Below are 21313 nucleotides of genomic sequence, written 5' to 3'. Positions count from 1 at the left end.
AAAGGCCATGTAGTGCAGGAGGGTCACGGCTGGGTCATGGCATCATGTAAAGAGCCCACAAACTTCCATGAAGGAGCTATCTCAATCGCAGGATAAAAGCTCCGTGTGATGAAGCCCTGAGAAGATGCAATGGTAGAGGAAAAAAATCTCTTTCCCACCCTTGCTGCCACAGTGTAGGCTTGATAATGAGCTCTAACCTGTGTTCGGTCAGACTCAACAGAAGTTTTCCTCCACCTGCATTCCAGCCATCTCCTCTCTTGCTTCATTGTCCTCAGCTTGGGTGTATACCAAGGAACTGGCTGGGCTCTGCTCAAAGGGCAAGGGTGCTTGGGTACGATCATGTCAACTGCCTGAGTCATCTCTGCATTCCACAGAGCAACCTGGGCTTCAACAGGAGCATCAGCCATATCAGCAGGAAAATCCCCCAGAGCCCTCTGGAATCCATTAGCCTCCGGGGTAGACCATTTTAATAGGTCCGCCATCCTGGCAGAGGGGAAAGGCCACCAAGACTCTAAACCTCAATAGGAAGTGATCTGACCATGACAAGGGGATAGATGTTAATTCCCCCACTTTCAGATTACCATCCTTCTGCCCAGTCGAGAAAACCAGATCAAGCGTGTATCTGTTTACATGTGTTGGGCTGCTGACATATTGAGACAGCCCCATAGCTGTCATGGTGGCGATGAAGTCCTGAGCTGCCCCAGATATAGCAGCCTCAGCATGGGAGTTGAGATCCCCCAGAACCATCATCCTAGGGGTCCTCAACATTGTCTGATACCACCTCTGTCAGCTCAGGCAGAGAGTCTGATGGGGTAGCGGGGTGGACCAGCAAAATCCCTAATCTTTCCCAGGCACCCAACACAAGTACAGACACTCAAGAGCCACACTCGAAGGAACAGGAAGCATAGAGAGGAAGATCATATTCCTATAGACCACAGCAACCCCCTCCCTGATCCTTGAGTTGGTGTTGGTGCTGCACCAAGTACCCAGGAGGGCACAGCTGGGAGAGAGTAACCTCACCCAGGTCCCCCACCCAGGTCTCAGTAATACATACCAGGTCGGCCGCCTCATCCACAATCAAATCATGGATGAGGGAGATTTTGTTTTGGATGACCTGGCATTCAGCAGCAGCAGCACCACACCCGAGGGCAAGCTGGTAAGGCTGCCAGGAACAATCTGGTTGGGGGAAGAACCAGAAGAGGGGATAGCTGTAAGGTGTCTGGCCCCTCTTCTCCTCAGCTGGCCTGGTAATCTCCCAATGCCATACCTCCCCCTACCCGTCAGCCCAGTTATGGGGGCACCCCCTCACCCCCCTGAGTTATCCAATATATTTCCCAGGCACATATTAAAAATATAAATCAATACAAAAGAGAGAGCAATAGATAAGAAGGGGCAAGTGAAGATCCACACCTACTAATTTGTTCTTCGAAGCTGCTGTACTCTGCTGCTGCTATTTGCTGCTATTGGTTGGTTGCAGGTATCCCTAGAACATAAAGAGTAGGGACATAAAGATCCATATCTACAGGTACATTTGCTCAGCCGATGTTCTATCAGAACTTAACCATCACTATGCGCCTTCGTTCGCTCTTGTCAACTTAGCCTATTGACGTCGCTTTGTTTTCACAGCAGACTATGTCACCGCAGGAAAAAGAACATGGCAAGCTACACCTACTGGAATTCCCTCTCCTATACAACTTTTAAAGTTGCTGACCTGCAGGCCTGCATTCTCTTTTCCATCCGGCCACCCTACCTACCCTACAAGCAACCGTTGCTGTTGCTTTGGGGAGTTTCAAAGCTTGCTACACTTTTAAACAACTCCATAGCCCAGCTAAAGCCTATCTAATCAGTGTGCTGATGACCCCCAGCTCTATTTCTCTGTAACATCAGAATCAGAAGAGACTGCGCATGTTCTGAACTGGGGCCTGAATGCAGTGATGGGTTGGATGAAGGCCAACCGAGACTGAATCCTGACAAGACGGAGACTGTATGGGTGGGTGGTTTCCAGGTGTGGGAACTGGGAAGTCTGCCTGTTCTAGATGGGGCTGCACGCTCTCAGAAAGCACAGGTAGTCTGGGGGTTCTCCTTCATTTATCATTAGAGGCCTAAGTCGCTTCTGTGTTGAGGAGCGGCTATTACCAACTCAGGCTGGTATACCAGCTGCACCCTTTCCTGGAAAGGGATAGGCTGGCCACTATAGTCCATGTGGTGGTAACCTCACATTTAGATTACTGTAATGCGGTTTACGCAGGGCTACCCTTGAGCTTGGCCCAGAAGCTCCAGCTGGTACAGAATGCGGGAGCCAGGATGCTGAATGGAGCACCTGGCTGTCAAAGAAACTGCACTGGCTATTTACGGACCCAAGTACAAGGTCTTGCTGTTAGTATATAAGGCCCTGAATAGCTTGGGACCAGGTTACCGGGCAGATCGCCTTCCCCAATACATACCAGTGTGAGCGTTAAGATCATCAGAGGATCATCGGATGAGACCTTACTAGTGGGGCTACAGCCTGCAGATTGCCATCTCACAGCAATAAGGCAGCGGGGCCTTCTCCGTGGTCGTGCCCACCTTATGGAAGATCGCCCCCCTGGTATTCAGGAGGCACCAACTGAATCATGCTTTAGGTGCCAGTTAAGACCCATTTCTTTGCCCAGGCCTTCCCTGAGTGCGCTGCCCAGTCTGTTTGAAGTTATGGTGCTGTATTGGTTTTAATGACTTTATTAATGCTTTATATAAATCTTGTAGCAATATTTATTGTATTTTAATATATATTATGTATTCTGTGAACTGCTTAGAGATATTTTTAAATACGTTCCGCAAAATCTTTGATTATTATTATTAAATCTATGCAATAAAAGTCTCACGTTGAATGCAAGATTACCTTCTTGCATTTTACCTTTGGGCACAATGCTATTCATGTCTACTCAGAAGCGCCATTGGGTTCAATGCGACTTACTCCCAAGTAAGACCCTCAAGTCTCTCACCCGGGCCGTAAGCCTGCTTGGCCCCTTTAATATTCCTGCGCGTGCTTGTTTGTGGTCGCGGCCCGAAGAGCCACGGCTGGAAGGCCCGCCTAGCCGGGCTGCGAGACGCAACTCCTGATGGACACCTTGCCTGGCCTATCGAAAGTGCGCAATGTAGCCCATGAGCCAATGGGGCTGAGGGGCTCGGAGATGGAGCCAGGTGCGAGGAAGGCTTCCAGGAAGCGGCCGCTGCAGAACTGGACCGAGGAAGGGAGGAGGCGCAGAGAGGTGGCAGAGGTGAAGTTGGGGCTGGACTCTCGCGGCCGAGGGGCTTTATCTTGTGGAGGCTGGTGGTGGGGAGGGAGCTGGCGTCCTCTCTGCAGGGAGCTTCCTTCCTCTGGGGTCGTAGAGCCCATTTTCTCCGTTTGGGGCGTGCCCAAACGCGCTTCTCGTGTGCGCGGGCGGCTGCAGCCTTACCCCCCTTGCCAGGGAGGAAATCTCGCTTGAGCTTGGCGGGGCTTACTTCCAAGTAAATGCGCCATGGGGCCGGGCTCCGAATGGTTAAAGGAAAGTGCAACTTTCAGGAGATCCTGGGCGGAGTTAAGTAACCCATGAACTAGTTCGAGCTTCAGGATGGGTAATGACACCAAGGGTGCAATCCTACGCATGCTTAGACAGAAAAAAGTCCTACAACTCCTAGCGTTTCCTAGCCAGCACTTGGGGTGTGTTGACGGACACTGGGTCTGGAGGATGGACAGAGGAGAAGGTTATAGCAATATTCATCTTCTAATGCCGCTCGTTTTCTGAAGAATGCCCCCCCACACACACACACACATCTTCCTTGTTCCGATTTTACGGATGGGAAACCTGAGGCTTGGAAACAACGAACTTGCTCCGTTGACTTGATAACTGAGCTAGGATTTGCATCCAGTCTGTAGTTCTGGTAATGTCTAACAGGTTATATTAAATCTTTATGGATAAAGTTAATATTCTTTCGCTGTTAATATTGATTTAAACTTAGTTACATATGTGCTTTCAACTCCCTTTTAAAAAATGCTACAACTTCTTGTTCTTCCTGTTTGGGATATGGATACTTAGAAGTCTCCTATCATTTAGCGTTATTTATTTATTTATTTATTTATTTTCTATACTGCCCAATAGCCGAAGCTCTCTGGGCGGTTCACAAAAATTAAAACCAAACAGCACACAATAAAACAATATAAAATATATAGAACATTAAAACCACAATATAACAATGCAACCACAATAAAACCTAGCAGCAGTGCAGGAGTTTAAAATACAGATTTAAAACAGCAAAGCTAAAAGTTCAGAAAGCTAAAATGCCTGGGAGAATAAAAAGGTCTTCACCTGGCGCCGAAAGGCGCTCCGCTTTTGGTGTTAATATGGTTCTGTTCCTAAGCCTTTCAGCTAGTAAACTGTATTTCCTTAATGCCTCATCCTCTCAACAATTCTGTAATTAGTCCATGTTCCAATTTTAGATAAAATTGGATAGCTGAGGTTGAGAGTGTGCCTTAGTCTTGGCCATCTACAGTGTGTGGCAGAGGAAGAACTTGAACCCAGGTCCATGGGTTCACTTTCTAGAATGGCTGCTGCTACATGAATGTGTCATTGCAAAGCTCCTTTTCCTGCTACAAAGGCAGTTTATCAGCTCAGCCAGCTTGCTTTGTTTATCATCTGGGGTTAGATGGCCAAGATCTTGCCCCATCCCTTATTTGGAATCTCTGGAAATATGTGACATGTCTCACAGCATTTTGTGATGATGAGTAAAGTATCATAAAACTCTGTCCAGTAACAGTGCTTGTGTGTTCATATTCTCACCCTAAACATTATTTAAATGCTGTAGTAGCAGTAGTAATAATTACTTCCAGGAGTGGTAAGGCCCAGTCCTGTGCACATCATTCAGAAGTAAGTTTCAAGTGTGATAGACTTAAGGGTGCCTAGGGGTGCAGCCTCAGGTACATGACGGTATCATGGCTGAGGGTACTGTAATAATCCCAAACGGTACCTTCCAGATCCTTTAGCTTGCAGATCCCACCAAGTCTCTGTACCTGTTTCCAGCAGTTTGACCTTATGGAATAGACTTTGCTCTGATTAAACTAAACAAACAAAAACAATCTTTTCCACCCAGCCATCCACCTGAATTGATTTATGCAGTATTAATGGTCTTCTAATTATATGTTTTTGAGCTAACAGTGTCTTTCTCCCATCAGCGGACAGTTTCTTCTATCACTGAGGACCATGTGGGATCCCAATGCAGGTAAAAATAGGAAGCAGATTTGAGGGGTTTCTCCAGGGCACATCTCTGTAGAGAATACATAGCGCAAAGGTATAGTCAGTGTCCTGACTGGAGGCATTTTAATGGGTGTTGGCCAGTTCCAAGAAGGGTTTTGGGTACATGCTACTTCCTGAGTCATTTACTTGTCATTTACCATGCATTTTAATAGCTGCCCTGCTATTTGTTTTTAAAAAGGTGACTTGGTAATTGCCAAAGCACCATTGTATTGACGCGCCTCACCAGCTTGGAGTTCACACTGATGGCATATCTCTTGTAAGTATTTTGTGAAGGAAACCCTACCCAGAGGCAAGTAGCAGGTATTTAACTCTGCTCCCAATTACATTTTGATCAGCCAACTTTCTGTAGCAGAATTTCCCTGAAGTTGTTTGCGGAAGAACTGCACACACGCACTGCTTTCACTGCATACGAGACGCTGTCCTTGGAGACTCAGCAGAAGGCATTGTCCGCACTGTCTAACCACGGATGGCTCATTTTGAACTTGACATTTGCTACTAGTGATGTGCTTCTTCAAAAGAGAAAAAAGTCCCCTCTGTCTGCCCTCCCCAGCCTAAATCCAATGTACTGTCAGTGGAAGAAATTGCTGCACTAGCAAAGCTCCTTTTGCTGCCTTTTTGCACTAGCAAAGCTGCCTTTTTCCATTGTGCACGTGCTAGTGGGCTGCCTTGGAAATCTGAGCCTTGCAACCGGTTGCACAAGCAGAACTTTAGCTGGATTCTCCCCTTGCATGTACTTTGGAGTGGCACCGTTGGATTTGTTCCCACAGCCACCCAAATGGCCACTTCAGGTCTGCCTAAGAGATTCAGTTTGAAGTTACTTCTTTAGGTAGTGGTGACTTGCTGTCAGTATATGGAAATCCGTGGGTGGATTCAGAGGAAAAGCCTTTGTTGTCCAAAGAGGACTGTCCTTGGCAGTTGTCACTTGGTGGGAATCCACTGGAACTGGGTTGTCCGAAGGCGTCCTGTCAGTGATGGATTCTATGGCTGTCGCTCTGGGCAATCTGCAAACGTGGGAGAAGGGGGAACTGCTTCTGCTGCTTCCAAAAGCAATGGGATGAAGGTGGGGCTAGATGTGGATGTGGTAGGTTCAGGGAGGGATGAACTATTTATGTATGTATGTATGTATGTATTTATTTATTTATTTACAATATTTGTATACTGCTCCATATCTATCTAAAACAGATTTTGGGGCGGTGAACATAAAAGGTAAAATAGTAAAAGAATAAAAAGATTAAAACACCGTATTAAAGCTATGCTTTTAAAAACCAGAATACCAATAAAATCATGGCTGGTCAGTTAAGGAATGCCTCCTGGAACAGTGCTGTTTTCAGGAGGCACCGGAAGCAACACAGTGTTGGTGCCTGCCTTACTTCCAGGGGCAAGGAGTTCCAAAGGAAGGGGGCCACCACACTGAAGGCTCTTCTCCTGGTGGACTCCAATCAGGCCATAGGTCCATGTGGAATCACCAGGAGCATGCCCTCCGATGACCTCAGTGATGAGGCAGGTTGGTAAGGGAATATTTATAGAGAATATTGGTTCCTACAAGGCTGCCGAGTGTAAGTAGACTGGAGTCTCAGTGTTTCTGTTAGAAGTTAGCCACTGAATGGTAGGGTACTAGAAGTTGGCTGCAGCAAGATTTGTTTCACCTTGCAGCTGATCACTCTTTCTTCCCTTCCCCTTTTTCAGGCCAGCCAGGTGCCTACCCTGGAGCAGCCTATCCTCCCAACCCTTCTTACCCAGCTGGCTATAATCCTGCACACCCTCCTTCCGTGAATCCTGCCTTCCCTCCAGGCTCTGTACCTGCTGGCTCATATCCCGTCCCCCCTGCAGGGATACCAGGGCAACCTGCATACCCCCCAGGCCATCCTATTCAGCCACCACCATATCCTGGGCATCAGCCTGGCTATCCAGTTCCGCCTGGTGGTCCTTACCCCCCACCTGCTCCAGGTATGCCTGGAGGAATGGGGGTTAATCCTTTGCTGCCTGGGGCTGTTGCCATGGGGACCCATGTGATGGATAAGAAGGCAGCAAAGAAGATGAAGAAGAAGATGAAGAAGGCTCATAAGATGCACAAACCACACAAACTCCATAAGCAACATGGGAAGGTCTGTGGCAGGGAAGGGAGGAGCAAAAGGGAGGGAAGGGTGGACCTAGGGGGAGCCAGGAAATATTGGACTTCTTTCACTTGTTGCCATGGAGGGTGAGCAAAGAAGGCCTATTTATCTGTGATCAAGGGTCACTGTGCCTGCCCTTCTTACTTGACAGCCCTAAGGTGTTTGTGATTGAAGCCTACCGGATGGGGAACTTTCAGCCTGTAGGCTGAATTTGGCCCATCTGGCCTGCGAAGGCCTCAGGTGAGGCCCAAAGCACACTCACACAGTGAAAGGAGAGGAGGCCAGAGAACGGCTCTCAACTGAGTCACAACCTCAAGGAACACAACCTCAAGCGGCCTCCGTCGGGTTCAGTTTCTGTCAGGGAAAGGTGGGGTGGTGGCGGCAGCGAAGCTGGCTCCTGACTGAGCTGCGGGTTCAGGGCTTTGCCTGGCCCTTGCCTTCCCTGATTTGGGAAAGTGAGGGATGGGCAGAGCTGGCTCTGGAATGAACTGGTACTTCGAGGAACCACTCCTTGAGGCGCGGCTCAGGATTTTGCTCACCCTGGCCGAGGCGACGGGGAAGCAAAGCCAGCTTTTGACCGAGTCATTGGCTTGAGGAGCATTCCTTGAGCTGGTGTCAGGAGCCTTTTTGGGTAGAAGATAACTACTCAGCTAACAGTTTTAAAGTACTGCATTTTGTTTTAAAATTCTGTAAGCTGTCCAGAGAGCATATGTCGTTGAGTGGCCATACAGATGCAGTTAAATGAAGTTGCGTTGATGCCATTAAGATCTGGATATGCCTAACCTCCTCTAGTTTTTGCCCAGTGGCTGCCCAGCCAGCACAGTGCGAAGCTGGCTTGAAGAATTAGCAGGGAATTGCGGAACACTGCAGTAGCAATATGTCTCTCTCCCCTCCTCACAACCACTGCTTGTAATGTACTCCGGTGTTTTTGATGTATGAAAGGAGAGAGGAGTGCTGGCTCCAGGTTTTTGAGGTCCCTGGGCCATACCCCCTTAATGGGCCCCCTCTCTCAGCGAGTCCACCTTCTCACTGGCATTGTCACCAGCTGATCCTGCTCCTCCTCTCTCTCATCATGGCCACCACTGGCTTGCTTGACAGCCAGTGAGCAAGGAGGCCGCGGCATCTCCTGCTCCTCCTCGCCCCCACTGTTGTCTGGGCCGGAGCAAGAGGTAGGTGAACAAGCAAGTTGCAATGATGAAGTCGAGAAGCCACGTCAGGGGGCTCCTGTCAGTGGGCCCCTGCTGGGGTGTGGGCCCTTGGCAGGTGCCTGATCATGCCTACCCTTGATGCTGCTGTTGGGAGAGATTTGGGGTTTTAGGCCTTTGTGGAAACTTTAGTCTCTGATATCTGGAACTTTGTAGTAGTGGTTTTCTAGGAAAGGGCACGCATTCCATACATGTTCAGAAGCTCTCCAACCAACCTGCAGGTATAGGAAACAGTAATTTTAGCTGGTATATGGTGTTCATATCCCCAGTTGACATTTTCTTCAGCTGAGGTATAAGATAGATTAAACCAGGGGTCCCCCAACTTTTTTGGACCCATGCGCACATTTGAGAAACTGCTGTGGTTACCACCACAAAATGGCTTCCATGGAAAATGTGGCTAGTCCCATAATAGTTGCTGTGGGGGTCTAACTAGTCAAAAGTGATGTGGGGAGAGAAATAATGAGGCTAGAGGCTGGGAGGGAGGGGGAAACAGCAAGGCAAAAGGGTAGAGGGGAGAGAAAGAGCAAGACACCACATTGGGAACTCCTGGATTAAGTCCTGATTAGATTTCAGTGACATTGAGTCAAAATTGAAGTCTTACGAGTGTTTCTCCTTTCTCCTGTTCACAGCATTCCTCCTCTTCTAGCAGCAGCGACTCTGACTGAGGCCTGTCTCTAATTTCCAGCTGTACCCTCTTCCCACAGATACCGATCCTCACACCTCTCCTCCCACTTCCATCCCAATGCTGATCTACTGAATTTGTCACCAGATAAAAATGACACCTGCTTTTTGCTCATCCTATGTTAACAGGGGTTGGGCCAAATGTCAGGTTTATCCCAATGGCACATGGCATCTCCTGCAAAGCCTGATGGGGACTCTGGTGTTATTGATTAAATGGGGTTGGTGTGATCAGCTGGTGCGTCTTAACAAATCAGAGCGGGAGACCACCCATCTGCTTAAAGGCTGTGTAGCTACAAACAATGGCACCCAGTAGCTTTCTGAAATGTAGACTCTGTCCCTGGAACCAGTCAAATCGAACCATGAAGCTTTCTGCAGGCATCTGGTGGGTCCAATCAAATGATCACTTTATGCTGAGGCTAATTGCAAAGTGATGGATTCAGGTCAACCCAAGTGCTTTTAAAATTTAGCCACCTTCCCCCAAATGATTGTCTTTTCTATGCAAATGAAAGGAGAGACTGTCCTGTATATGAATTGCATCTGGAAAATGCATATGGCTTATTTAATACAAGCTAGAATTATAGGCTTCCTAAGATTGCCAATAAAACATGTTTGATCAGGGATAACAATATACCTTTGTGCACCCTCTTCAGTGTCTCTATTATGTGATTTGGGGATTGATTTCTTATAGATGAGAAACATTGGTTTGAGGTGTATTCCAGAAAGCTTCAACATGGAAAAACAACACAAAGTTGGTAGCTCACATTTATGCTTGGTTGTAACAGTGTGTGTGTTACACCATGTGTAAAATTGCACATGGGTGCAATTTTGGTTGGTGCAAAGTGGAATCTGAACTGAGATGGGTAGGAGCATCTTACTGAATTACTACATGGGGAGTGTGTGATCACAGAATATAAATGTTATGTATCAACACTATGCTCCAATACATTGCATTTGGAGGGACCATGTTCTCACAAGTTTGCTGGTGCCCTTTAAAAAGTGTACAGATTACATGCCTCAGCATGCATTATCTCGGCTTTTTGGGCTAAAGTGAATGAAGCCTGCAGAGATGTACCATTCTGGGAAGCTCTGTTCTTTTGTGGTCCATAGGGAAGGATTTTGAGTACTAAGAGGACAATGTCTTGTTATAACTGATTGTATCTTACTTTGTAAACTCTTCCCCCCCCCCCGCACTAGAAGTAGCATGTCCAATTCTACCTGTCCTGTATTTGTTTCTTCCTGCTTGTGTCTCAGTAAAAGAAACTGCTTTTAATACTCAGCTGGAAGTGGTGTGTTACTGTTTATGTGAAAACTCAAAATTAAACCTTAAGAAAGAACAAAAGTCAAACGTGTGTTTGTAGAAAGTGCTATTTTCCCTGCAGTGCAGGTCTGTACCTCACAGGGTTCAACAGATCCTTTTAGCTTCAAGGTGTGGTTGGTTATGTCTTTAGCACTAACTCCAAGAATGTACCTAACCAGGAAATACATATTTGTGTAAGAAGAAGCCACGATATCGGCCTCTACCAGATTTAGAGTGTATCAACTTTGAATCCAATTAAAGGAAACAAATGCAAAAAAAAAAAAGGGGGGGGGGAGAATATTTGTATATTGAATCCTGCACCTATCTTCCTTTGGATAGAAACAGATTATTTGTTTAGTCCTGCTTGCCCACTTGCTGCCACTCACTTTGGGAGATAAGAAGCATGGAAAACTCCTGTATTTCTGTATCCTGTATGGACTGGAAATGAGATGATAGATTATGATGTCCAGAACAGTGGCTATTTTTCATATCAAGTGGCCTTCTCTAGTTTATAAAAGCAACTATTTGGCATTTGACAGCTAGAAGAGAGGCAAGTGTGTGTTTGGATCACCCAGCTTTTTAAAAGCGGACACTCAAAAAGGATACAAATACATACGAACTTCACCACCTCCCCAAAATTACTGTAAAGGAAAGAGGGCCAGAGCAACAAGGAGCAGAGAAGGTGGAGCACATACACAGCGGTGTCTGCGCAGCCAATTAATGCTGAATGTACAGTCCACATTCCTTGATTTCTACCTGAAAAACATGGTTGCCTTACTGTATATGTAATATCCATGATGTCTAGGCCAAGGAGGTCTTTGAATAAATACTCCATTGGCAAAAACAATTCTGGAAGATGATTATTTTAGCCATTGATTTGTTCTCTGTTTGTTTCCGTGGGGTGGGGGTGGGGGAACAGAAGATATCTATATTAGGAGAATATGAGAGCCATCTCATGCCTGGTGCTGGCACTAGCAACCTCAAGACTGGATTACTGCAATGCGCTCTATGTGGGGCTGCCCTTAAGGCTGATTCGGAAGCTGGAGCTAGTGCAGAACACAGCAGCTTGGCTGTTGGCGGGAGCTGCCCCTTTTCAGTGTGCAACTCCTTTGCTGAAAGAATGGCACTGGCTGCTTATTTGCTAATGGGCCAGGTTTAAGCTATTCGTACTGGTGTACAAAGTCCTAAACAACTTGGGACCAGGATATCTGAGAGAGCGCTTTCTTTACCAATCTGCCCAGTCACTGAGGTCATGGCTCTAGTGGTTCCACATAGACTCATGGCTTGGTTGGAGTCCACCAGGAAAACAGCCTTCAGTGTGGTGGCCCCTGTCCTGTGGATTCTCCTACCTTTAGAGGTCAGGCAGGCACCAATTTTGTGTTCCTTTGGCGCCTCAAGACGTTATTTTGAGAGGCCTTCCTTGCATGACCAGCTGCGGTTGATCAAATTCGACTTTATTGGAATTTGCCCTTAAAACATTTTTTTAAACTGTTTTAACCTGGTGTTTTATTCTTTTATCTTTGTTGTTCAGTGCTCCAAAATCTTCTGATGTGGAGTGGTATATAAATGTAAATAAATAAATAAATATCTGAAAAATCGAGTTAACACAGAAAACCACCTTTCAAAAATGAACCACCAGTAGAAATCCCCCCCCCACACACACACACAAGGTGGACCAGATCCACTTTTGGTTTATTATAAGCAATTCCTGAGGTTAATTCCAAAAGCAAAAAATGCTGCAGGGGTCCAGTATATTCTGAACTTCAGGTTTTGTCATTTCAACCATAGATGCAGGTCTATGGCTGACTGGCATTCCTTCCATGCCTACTATTATTACAATTATTATTATTTACATTTCTATACCTCCCAATAGCTGGAGCTCTCGGCAGTTTACAAAGATTGGGAGGGTGTCCAACTAAGGTTGAAGAGCTAATATGAATAGAGAGCTACTGCTGGCAGAGGAAACAAGGCCTTGTAAACCAGAATAGGTCTCTGGAGCTTCCAAGGCTACACAATGTCTGGCCCAAATTCAGGCACCATTGCTAGGAATATTGTCAGTATGCTGAAGGTGAGAGTGTAGGTCATATTTTCCCACCCAGACCCTGAAATTACTTGGGCCACTGTTGCTGCTTACCAGGAGTGGATTCCTTGTTTTCAGAGGACATACTTATTTCTCTACTTTAACCTCTAAAACTGAGAGGTTTAATGTAGGGAAAGAGTTTATGTACCATCTGAAAATGGCAAGGAATCCATTCCCAGATGTAGGTTATTCTTGATGCTTATCAGCTATGTTTTCTACAAAGTGGAGATTTGTCTCTGGTGCCCTCATATCTGCATAGCACCTTATATATCAGGATATCCATGTTCCAGATGGAGTGACCCAAATGATGGGTACAGCTGTCGCAGACTGAGACTGCTCTAAATTAAGATCAGCCTTCCTGAGCCAGGCCCCTACTCAAGTTGCTGGACTTCAACTCCCACCATCCCCAGCCAGCAGAGATGCTGAGAATGGTGGGACTTGTAGTCCAATACATCTTGAGGGCACCAGGTTGGGGAAGTCTAGTCTACATCCTTTTTTATTAATCTTTTTTCTTTTTATTGTGAATTTAACAAAACAAAAAGCACATTCTGAAAAGAAAAAAGATCCTTGCACTCACCTCTGCTGTGAGATTATTACTGATCACTTCTAAAGCAACTAATATCTTTTTAAGCGCTATACAGATATTAAAAAATAAGACAGTCCCTGCCCATAGGCTCACAGTATAAAAGACGCAATGCAAAAGGGAAAAGGAATGAGGAGGAAAACAAGTATATGAAAAGGAAGTGTCTTATTCTATTAGGGTTTAAAATATTACATGATGTATACCACCTTGGAATCTGATTTGATCAAGGGTGGTGTAGAAATGTTTTAAAGGTGCAATCCTATGAATGGCTGGCTGGGGCATGTTGGGAGTTGCAGGCTTTTTTTCTGACTAAAAGTGTATAGCACTGTGCCCTACATATACCTTCAAGTTAGAAAGTGGAACTCCCTCCCACTCCTCCACAGGTGGAACTTGCAATATACAATTAAAAGGGAATGTGTGTGAAGGGCACAATCAGGCCAAAATGAAGCATTTCTAAGTCCTGTTGATTTCAGTGGGAAATATGTATTTTTATAGAATGTCTATCCTACACTTCTAATGCCTATACATTACTCAGAGCAGTAGATTTAAAAGCCACTGTTCTACTGAAATCAGTGCTTTACTTTGGTTGGTTTGCCCCTGCAGTACGTGTGCCAAAGGCACAAATCCCTTTGCACCATCACCCAACAACAGGAGATTGCTTGGCCTGTGTTGATAACACTGCTATAACTGTGAGGTATAAAAACAGAATAATCACAACAAACACTTCTCTTTTTTGCAGTTTAATATGTCCAAGAACAAGTCTGGGAACACTTCTGTGAATTTGCCCCTTTGCTATCTACGTGGTGTCCATGAATGTTTGCTTCCCATGTCAACGCACCATGTCTTTCTGGAGTCTGGTGACTCAGGTATGGGCCACAATACATCATTTGACTGGCCCACGTGGCTTCGGTGCAGAGTGACTCCCAACCAGGTGGAAGTCCCACTGCACTGTACAGGTAAATAGTCTTTGATGAGATCTATTTGGCAGAGCAGGGGTGGGTAGAAGGTAGATCTCCACATATTTTGGCCTTCCACTCCCAGAAATCACTGCCAGCATGGTCAATAGTTACAAGTGTTTGGAGCTGAAGTCTAAATATACAGAGATCTACTTTCCACCCACCCCTGTGGTAGACTGTTGGACGTTGGCCTCAGAGTTCAAAACCCACCTCTGCTAGGGAGTCACTGTGCAATCTTGAGCAAATTGCTTGCAGCCTCAGTTCCTCATCTGTAACATGGGGATAACAGCAACCTTCCTCACAGGGTTCTTGTGATGTTAAACCAGACTTAAAGCTCGTTTGCACATGAAGAGTTCATAGAGTCATGATAAATGGGTTTACACAGCTTCTCTTTAAAGCTCTTCCTTGTTCTTTAATATCTTGGTTTAAGTTTGATAGGTTGTGGATAAGCTTTGTGGAGCATAAAGAGCGAGTTGAAGTGCGTTAGGGATTCACTAGCTCCAAAGCATGGGAGACCACAGCCGTTTTATATCCATTGCTCATTAGGAGATTATAACCATCAACATACTAATTACTGTGTATCTGGATGAGTAATCTTCTGCTTGTTTATTTCTGTTTGACATTTTGCTGTTATAATTTCATACTTGGATAATGGCAATTACAAAAATGACTTGGCTAATCCTGGGCCTGATCCTGCACTGATGTAAAATAAATAGTTTCATACATTTTACATCATCTCCATGCCTGATTTTTCTGACAAACCAAACAGGTATCTTCCCCCTTGTCCCTTTCCCCAAGCCCGTCTTTCAAAACTGGCCTAGTAAATGCAAGTATTACCTACTGGGCTCATTTGTGGAGCCAAAATATGAAGTACATAATTATAATGTGGATTAGTAACCTAAATAATTCAAAGGCCTAGTGGCACATAATCTTAAAAGTAATAGACAGAAAAATTAGAATATTTTAATGGTGAAGTAATCTTACTCATTCCTTCTCCCCTCCTCCAAATCAGGCTTATAAAAAGTCACTTGCCTAGTTACCTGGTGAGTGAGAATTGCCTCCAGGTGATCAGGCAGTTTACCCAGTTTAGTTAATGGGAAGGTATTAGATCTTTTTCTCTTTTAATTCCTACTTCAATGTGTTGCATCTGTTTTAACATAGATATGTGTGGGTAAGCAGGCTAATACAGTTTTTTTAAATGTATAGATGTGTAGCTTTTGTGCACTTATTTGCAATCCTAAATGTTCATCTAAATAAAAAGGTCTTGCAACCCTTCCAAAATAGACCCTCACAAATGGTTAACCACTCCACCCCCACAGTCGTGTATGGTGATTTGCCAGGTGCTTATGTATTTAACAAATTTCTGTATTGCCCATTAGGCGAAGCTCTCTGGGCATTTTACAAGACGAAGCTTAAAATCATAACATACAATAAGATAGGAAAACATAATATAAAACCACTGGAATAAAATAAAACCAAAGTAGTAACCAAGATAAAAGCCAGCAGCAGTGGAAAGATAAAAAATACACCAATGCCCTTTTAAAAAAAATGAAGGGCTAAAAAGTCTGCGAAAAAAAGATCTTCACCTGGTGTCAAAAAGACCACAAAGTACATACTGAGTGATCTGGGGGAGGGAGGAATTCCACAACTGGGGTCCCACCACTGAAAAGCCCCTCTCTTTAGTAACAACCCACCTCACCTCATTTGGTGGGGGCACCTGGAAAAGGGCCTCTGAGGATGATATTAGGGTCCAAGCAGGCATACAATTCTCTTTTGCTGTCCCAAGCAGACCATAGAAACAGGTTTATTGCACCCCTGGGGGCGGCAGTCACCATTCAGGGCTGGTGGGCTGCTTGGCTTGAGGGGTGTGTGTGTGTGACCATTTGTGCAAGTCTGTTCCAGAACATATTCTTGCGTGCCAGACCTCTGGGGAAAAGGTGGGATGCTCCAAAGCTGAAGGAGCTGCCCACCACGGACAAAGTTCTCTGTGGCCCTGGTCACTGTAACTGGGCTCATATCACTGTTCTCAGGAAGACAGAGGCTATAACTGCATAGACGTAAAGTGTTTAATAGTCATTCCCTCTCCAGGGGGGAATGAAGTTTGATGGGAGGGCTCTGGGGCTCTCTGGCAGATGATTATCAGCACTTTCACCAAAATATGACTCCCAGGATTCTTTGGGGGCAGCCATGATGGCTAATGTTATAAAACCAAATGGTTTTATATCAAACCACCTGGTTTTCCACATGCCAGTACAGCAGTTCAACAGGCAGAAAATTGCTCTCTGCCCTCTGGATTGCCTTATCTGGAACAGGTCTTTGACTTCAGCTTCTCAAAATGTGGACTGTTTTGGATGAGTACATCATTTATTTATTATTTATTTAATTGATATCCTGCCATACTGCTATAACATTGCGTTCAAGGTGGCTAACAGTAAAATCCAGCTAAAAAACATAACCTTAAGGCCACAAAATTAATTAAAACATAACTTAAATAGGAATATATTCTATTCCCATTTCTAAAAACTTGGCTAGTTTTCCCCCCCTTCCCCACTCCTGAAAAGGCTTCACATTTGAGTCATGTTTTTCTGCCTAGCTATAGGGGTGCTGAGCGGTTTTTAAAAATATACTGTGAGTAGCAGGATGAAAAGAGAAAAGGAGGCTGGGAGGCTCCTATGCTACTTCCACCAAGAGTGACGAAGGCAGGCCTGCCCACCTTAAAAAAAGCCCTGTTGGATCAGAGTAAAGTCTTTGCCTTCCTCAACCTGGTGCCCTTCAGATGTTTTGGACTACAACTCCCAGGATTCCTGACCATTGGCCATGCTTGATGTGGCTGATGGGAGTTGAAGTCCTATCTAGTACAGTATCTTGCTTCTTAGAGCTGCCCACCAAATGCCTATGGGAAGCCCAATAGTAGCCCTCTCCTGCTATTCCCCATAGGGTGACCAGTTATAAATAGCCAAAAAAGTGGACAAAAGGACAGTGACCTGCATAAAATTTGCATATACTAATTTATATGTACACACACAAATTTAGAAGGAATTATTATAATTTAAATGGAAATATAATATGTCTTAGCATAGTGTGGAAGAGTGCGACTGGGTGAGCTTTATGCCTGCCTGTGCAGTCCGCTGCCAAGGTAACAACTGTGGATGAGCAGCAGCCCTCGTGGTTCTTTATCTTTCAATTGGACTTGAGCAGGGCAGCCTTTCAAAAAGAGGATGTTCCTCTGTAAAGGATACATGGCCATCCCGGTATTCGGAGACACAGCTTGATTTGGAGGTAACATAAATAGCTATCATGATTTATCGTCCCTGAATGTATCCAATGCCCTCGTAAAGTAATCTAAGGTATTAGCAAATGCAGCCCACAAGCCACACCTTGTGACCTGGCAGGTGTTGCAAATGGAGGTAATTTCTTTGATGCTTCCTAATCTGGGCTGACCTCTGTTGCTCAGCCCATAATCTGTCAGTAGCTTCTGGCTTGCAATTCTGGGTCTTTAGAAAGTTGAGTACTTAGGACAGTAGAATTCTTGAACTAATGATGGGAGAATTCGTTTTAAAAATGTCCTTAAAAGAACTGTCCCTCTTCTTTTTCTATCCCATAAAACAAAACTGGACTCTGAATTAACTGAAACTATCCTAACAAAATGCCCTTTTCTCATGAGAATGATTTGACACCATTTTGGCTACAAATCCTATGTACACTTACTCCCTGTTGTCGGATTTACTCTTGAGCACAGGATTGAGCTATATGTGTACTACATAAAACATCCAGAGAGCCAACGTTGCCTCTTAGGATCTGTGCAAGACCTTGCATAGTTCTGCAGCTATATTTGTGGAAGGTCTGTGTAGAAGGGGTTTGTAGATCATGTTTGGAATTTAACATATGATGGGTATTCTCTTGGTGGCAGAGATTTTGTCAGGTGTGTGAATTCCTGAACTAGTTTAGAGGTTTGAAAAGGAGACCTGGCAGTGACCTGATTTGAGTATTACCCAAATCCATGAGTCTAGCTCTAATAACCTGTGGCTATGACAGATGTGAGGCAGACAATGCTGAGTGTAATAAACAGTGGTTATGCATCCTCTTATGTCTGTTGTCATGTGCTTCAGGATCTTCATACGGGGCCTTTCTCAGAATGCCCCTGGCCTTCTTCTGAAATAAGGGAGGTGGCTATGAGAAATAGGGCCTCCATGGTGGTTGCCCCCTTTTTGTGGAATTTTGTGGGATTCACTCCTCAAAGATTCATGCACTACTGCTTTTCAGAAAGATGATGTGGCTGTCCAGATAGGCATTTGCCATTTTACATGCTGCTAAAGGTTGGTTTTAAGTTACTCTGTGTCTTAGTTGGCATTGATTGCTTTTTTTTACTGCATTCGTTATGATTTTATTACTTAGATTCCTTTAGTCTCTCAAGTGCTAATTTAAGATAAATATGTGCAAAAGTAGTAAGGACTTCTTTATGGACACATCTTGAAACAATGGCTTCCTTCTCCTGTTTTTTTTAGGGATCACTTTCATATCCTCACCACACAGCCAGGTATGGCCTCTCTTTGCAACATGCTGAAAAGAGCAGGATTTACCCCATGTCCTTGAATAGCTGAATGTTCCTGTGAGAATAAATTAGCAAGTTAAAACAACACGACACTGCAGCAACTGTGTGTGTGAGTTAACACCTGTTAAAATAAGGAGAGCTGTTCACACCCATCCTCCCCGATCTGTTTTATGCCTCTGCCACTTTCCCCAATGGATTTCTACACACGTACCCCAGGCTCTGTGCAACAAAGCATCCCAAGCAAGGCCTGCCTCTTGCACAGATGTACCATTCATGTGGTGTACAAATGTGAACACCAGCATGGATAAAGATACACAGGTATCGATTTTGCTGCAATCGCCCATTAGGGTGGTGTTCAGCATACTGAAGTACAGAGAGGGCCTTCATTACTCCCCAAAAGAACCTCCCAAGGACCTGCCTCATCAAAAACAAACAAAAAACACCTCTATAGGCTAGCAAATTGTGCCATAAGATTTAACAAAGCTCACTTTATCCGGTATGAGCACTTGGTTAACAAAGCCACTTGTTTTGAAACAGAGATTTGTTCCATTGGGGATGTTTGCACAACACAACAGCTCACCATGAGGTTGCAGCGTGTGCGGCCACCACTTTGAATATGCAACCCCTGCTCAGGGGTGGGTTGTCATGTCGTGTGAACCTGGTGAGCGTGGGCTATGTGAAATTACATGGTCTGTTTTAGGCATATGTGAGGGTTGTTTAGCCCTTGCACAACCCACACATGTCGGGTTCACACAACACAACACCCAAGCAGGGATTGGATATTCAGCATGGTGCTTGTGGGCGCCGCAGCTTGTCGTGGGTTAAATGACTGTCGAGGAGTGCAGGATGTTGCCAGAAGCTGGTCATTGTCTCAGTAGTGTGTGAACACCCTTTTCACCTGGTTACTTCATGGGTTTTGTTTTGCTTCCTTGCAATGTTTTATTTTGGCAATTGGTCTCTGGCAATCTACCCCCTCCTCCCCCCAGTAAGTCACTGAGTAATAATTGCTGCCCTTCATATGTCTGGGATTTAGGGACAGTGCTTCTGTGTCAAATCTATTTAGAATATTTGGCCAAGGCGATGTACAGAGTGAATGGAAACACAGAAAAATGATATGTTCCCTAAATATTAGAACACTAAAATTTAAAAAGCTAGATAAGACACAGCAACAAGGTATCAATTATCTCCACATACTTGGTAGAATACTCACATTTCAACAGCTCTCTGAAAGCTCTATTTGTATCTTAACTGGCTTTCCTAAGCAAGGCTTTCCACAACTGTGGCACCACTACTGAAAAGGCCCCACCCCTGTGATCTCAATTATTAATCAAATGGTCTGATGTCTACACAGGCTTAACTCTAACTATATTTTTTCTAGAGTAAAGTTGAAAATGCTACCATCACCGTATCAAGACAGCAGAATATCAGAGCAAGGTATTTTAGGTGACTTCTAGGGTTCTAGAAGACACTGCCTAGGATTGTTTTAGACGTCAGGATCCAGCTTCAAATGATCTGCAGAACCCCTTTCCCTTGTCACTGGGGCAACCACAGTCTAAGTGAGCCTCCGGAACATGGGAGGGATTCCAAGATCTGTTTCAGAGAATGTGGTTTCTTGGCAGGCCAGATGCTTGGCAAAACCTCTCCTTCTAAAAATTATCCACTGGTAGCTAATCTCCCCCCATGTGAAACTCTCTTCCCCTGGAGATTAGCCAAAGCCTGAGCAACTTTCAGAACCACTGGAAGGGCCATTAGAGCCACTTTTGACGGCTAGGGGAAGGGGGATATGGTTTTACCATATTGTATTTGAATTAGCTATTTTATGTTTGCTTTTTAATCACACTCTCCATTCTGAGCCTTTGGCTAGGGCAAGCTGTATAGTTACCTAAAGGCAAGTAACCCCCTCGGGTAGAAGCCAGCAGGTAACCTGGGTGCTTTGTGTACAGAAGCCAATCTGTTTCTGGATATGTATTTTTGGTTCACTTTCTTCCTTCTCCTGTCTGGGTTTTCTCCTTTTCGTTCTTCTACAGCACAATCCTATGCAGGTTTACTCAAAAGTAAGACCCAGCACATTCAATGGGGCTAACTCCCAGGTAAGTTGTGCAGAGAAGCGCAGCAGTAGACGAGCAAAAAGCTCATCCTTACGACGGGCGGGATGCATGTTGCAAGAGGAGTCAGCAGGAGCCCAGGTTTTACCCTCCTTCACAACAGTGTCCCTAGGCAAGCGGGAAGCTCTCATTTACAGGAGAGAAAGTAGAGGGGTGCACTGGGGCACGCGGGCGGGGCGGCTCATCCCTGTCTCTGGAAAAGGGGCATATTTCGCCTCCTCTTGGGATGTGTTCCAGAAAGCCGCCTGTTTGTCTCAAAAAACTTGACGGGAGCCACTCCCGCGTCTCTCTCATTCTGCTTTCTCTTTCTTAGTTTTGCGGCGGGGATGCTGGGAACTGGCTTTTCAAATACAGATATTTCGTCGGATGGATGGCTGGCTGCCTCCTTTCTTCCTCCCTCTCTCGCCGTCCCTGTCCTCCCGCGCCTCTTTTCCACAGTTCCCCACATAGAACCACGCTGCTTTTGG

The 21313-nt window shown here is 45.2% G+C and overlaps 1 protein-coding gene across 2 annotated transcripts; it reads left to right on the top strand.

Annotated features, from left to right (window-relative positions):
- The first annotated feature begins 3208 nt into the window (after positions 1 to 3208).
- On the top strand, positions 3209 to 20831 carry PRR13 (proline rich 13). Of its 2 annotated transcripts, XM_084836761.1 has the most exons (6): positions 3209 to 3257; positions 5192 to 5238; positions 13973 to 14099; positions 18695 to 18726; positions 20120 to 20175; positions 20769 to 20831. In XM_084836761.1, the coding sequence occupies exons 2-6, from the start codon at positions 5233 to 5235 to the stop codon at positions 20797 to 20799; spliced, it is 252 nt and encodes an 83-aa protein (XP_084692887.1). In that variant the 5' UTR covers positions 3209 to 3257; positions 5192 to 5232; the 3' UTR covers positions 20800 to 20831. The 2 variants fall into 2 exon arrangements, with proteins under 2 accessions (XP_084692887.1, XP_084692886.1); XM_084836760.1 differs by lacking the exons at positions 13973 to 14099; positions 18695 to 18726; positions 20120 to 20175; positions 20769 to 20831 and adding exons at positions 6960 to 7378; positions 9222 to 10874.
- The last annotated feature ends 482 nt before the right edge of the window (positions 20832 to 21313 follow it).

The sequence above is a fragment of the Heloderma suspectum genome, chromosome 2 (genome assembly GCF_057233095.1).
Source record: "Heloderma suspectum isolate Gila_16-S chromosome 2, 16-S_ref, whole genome shotgun sequence".
Lineage (NCBI taxonomy): Eukaryota > Metazoa > Chordata > Lepidosauria > Squamata > Helodermatidae > Heloderma > Heloderma suspectum.
Note: the sequence above shows the minus strand (reverse complement) of the source record. Positions and strands in the feature narration are given on the sequence as shown.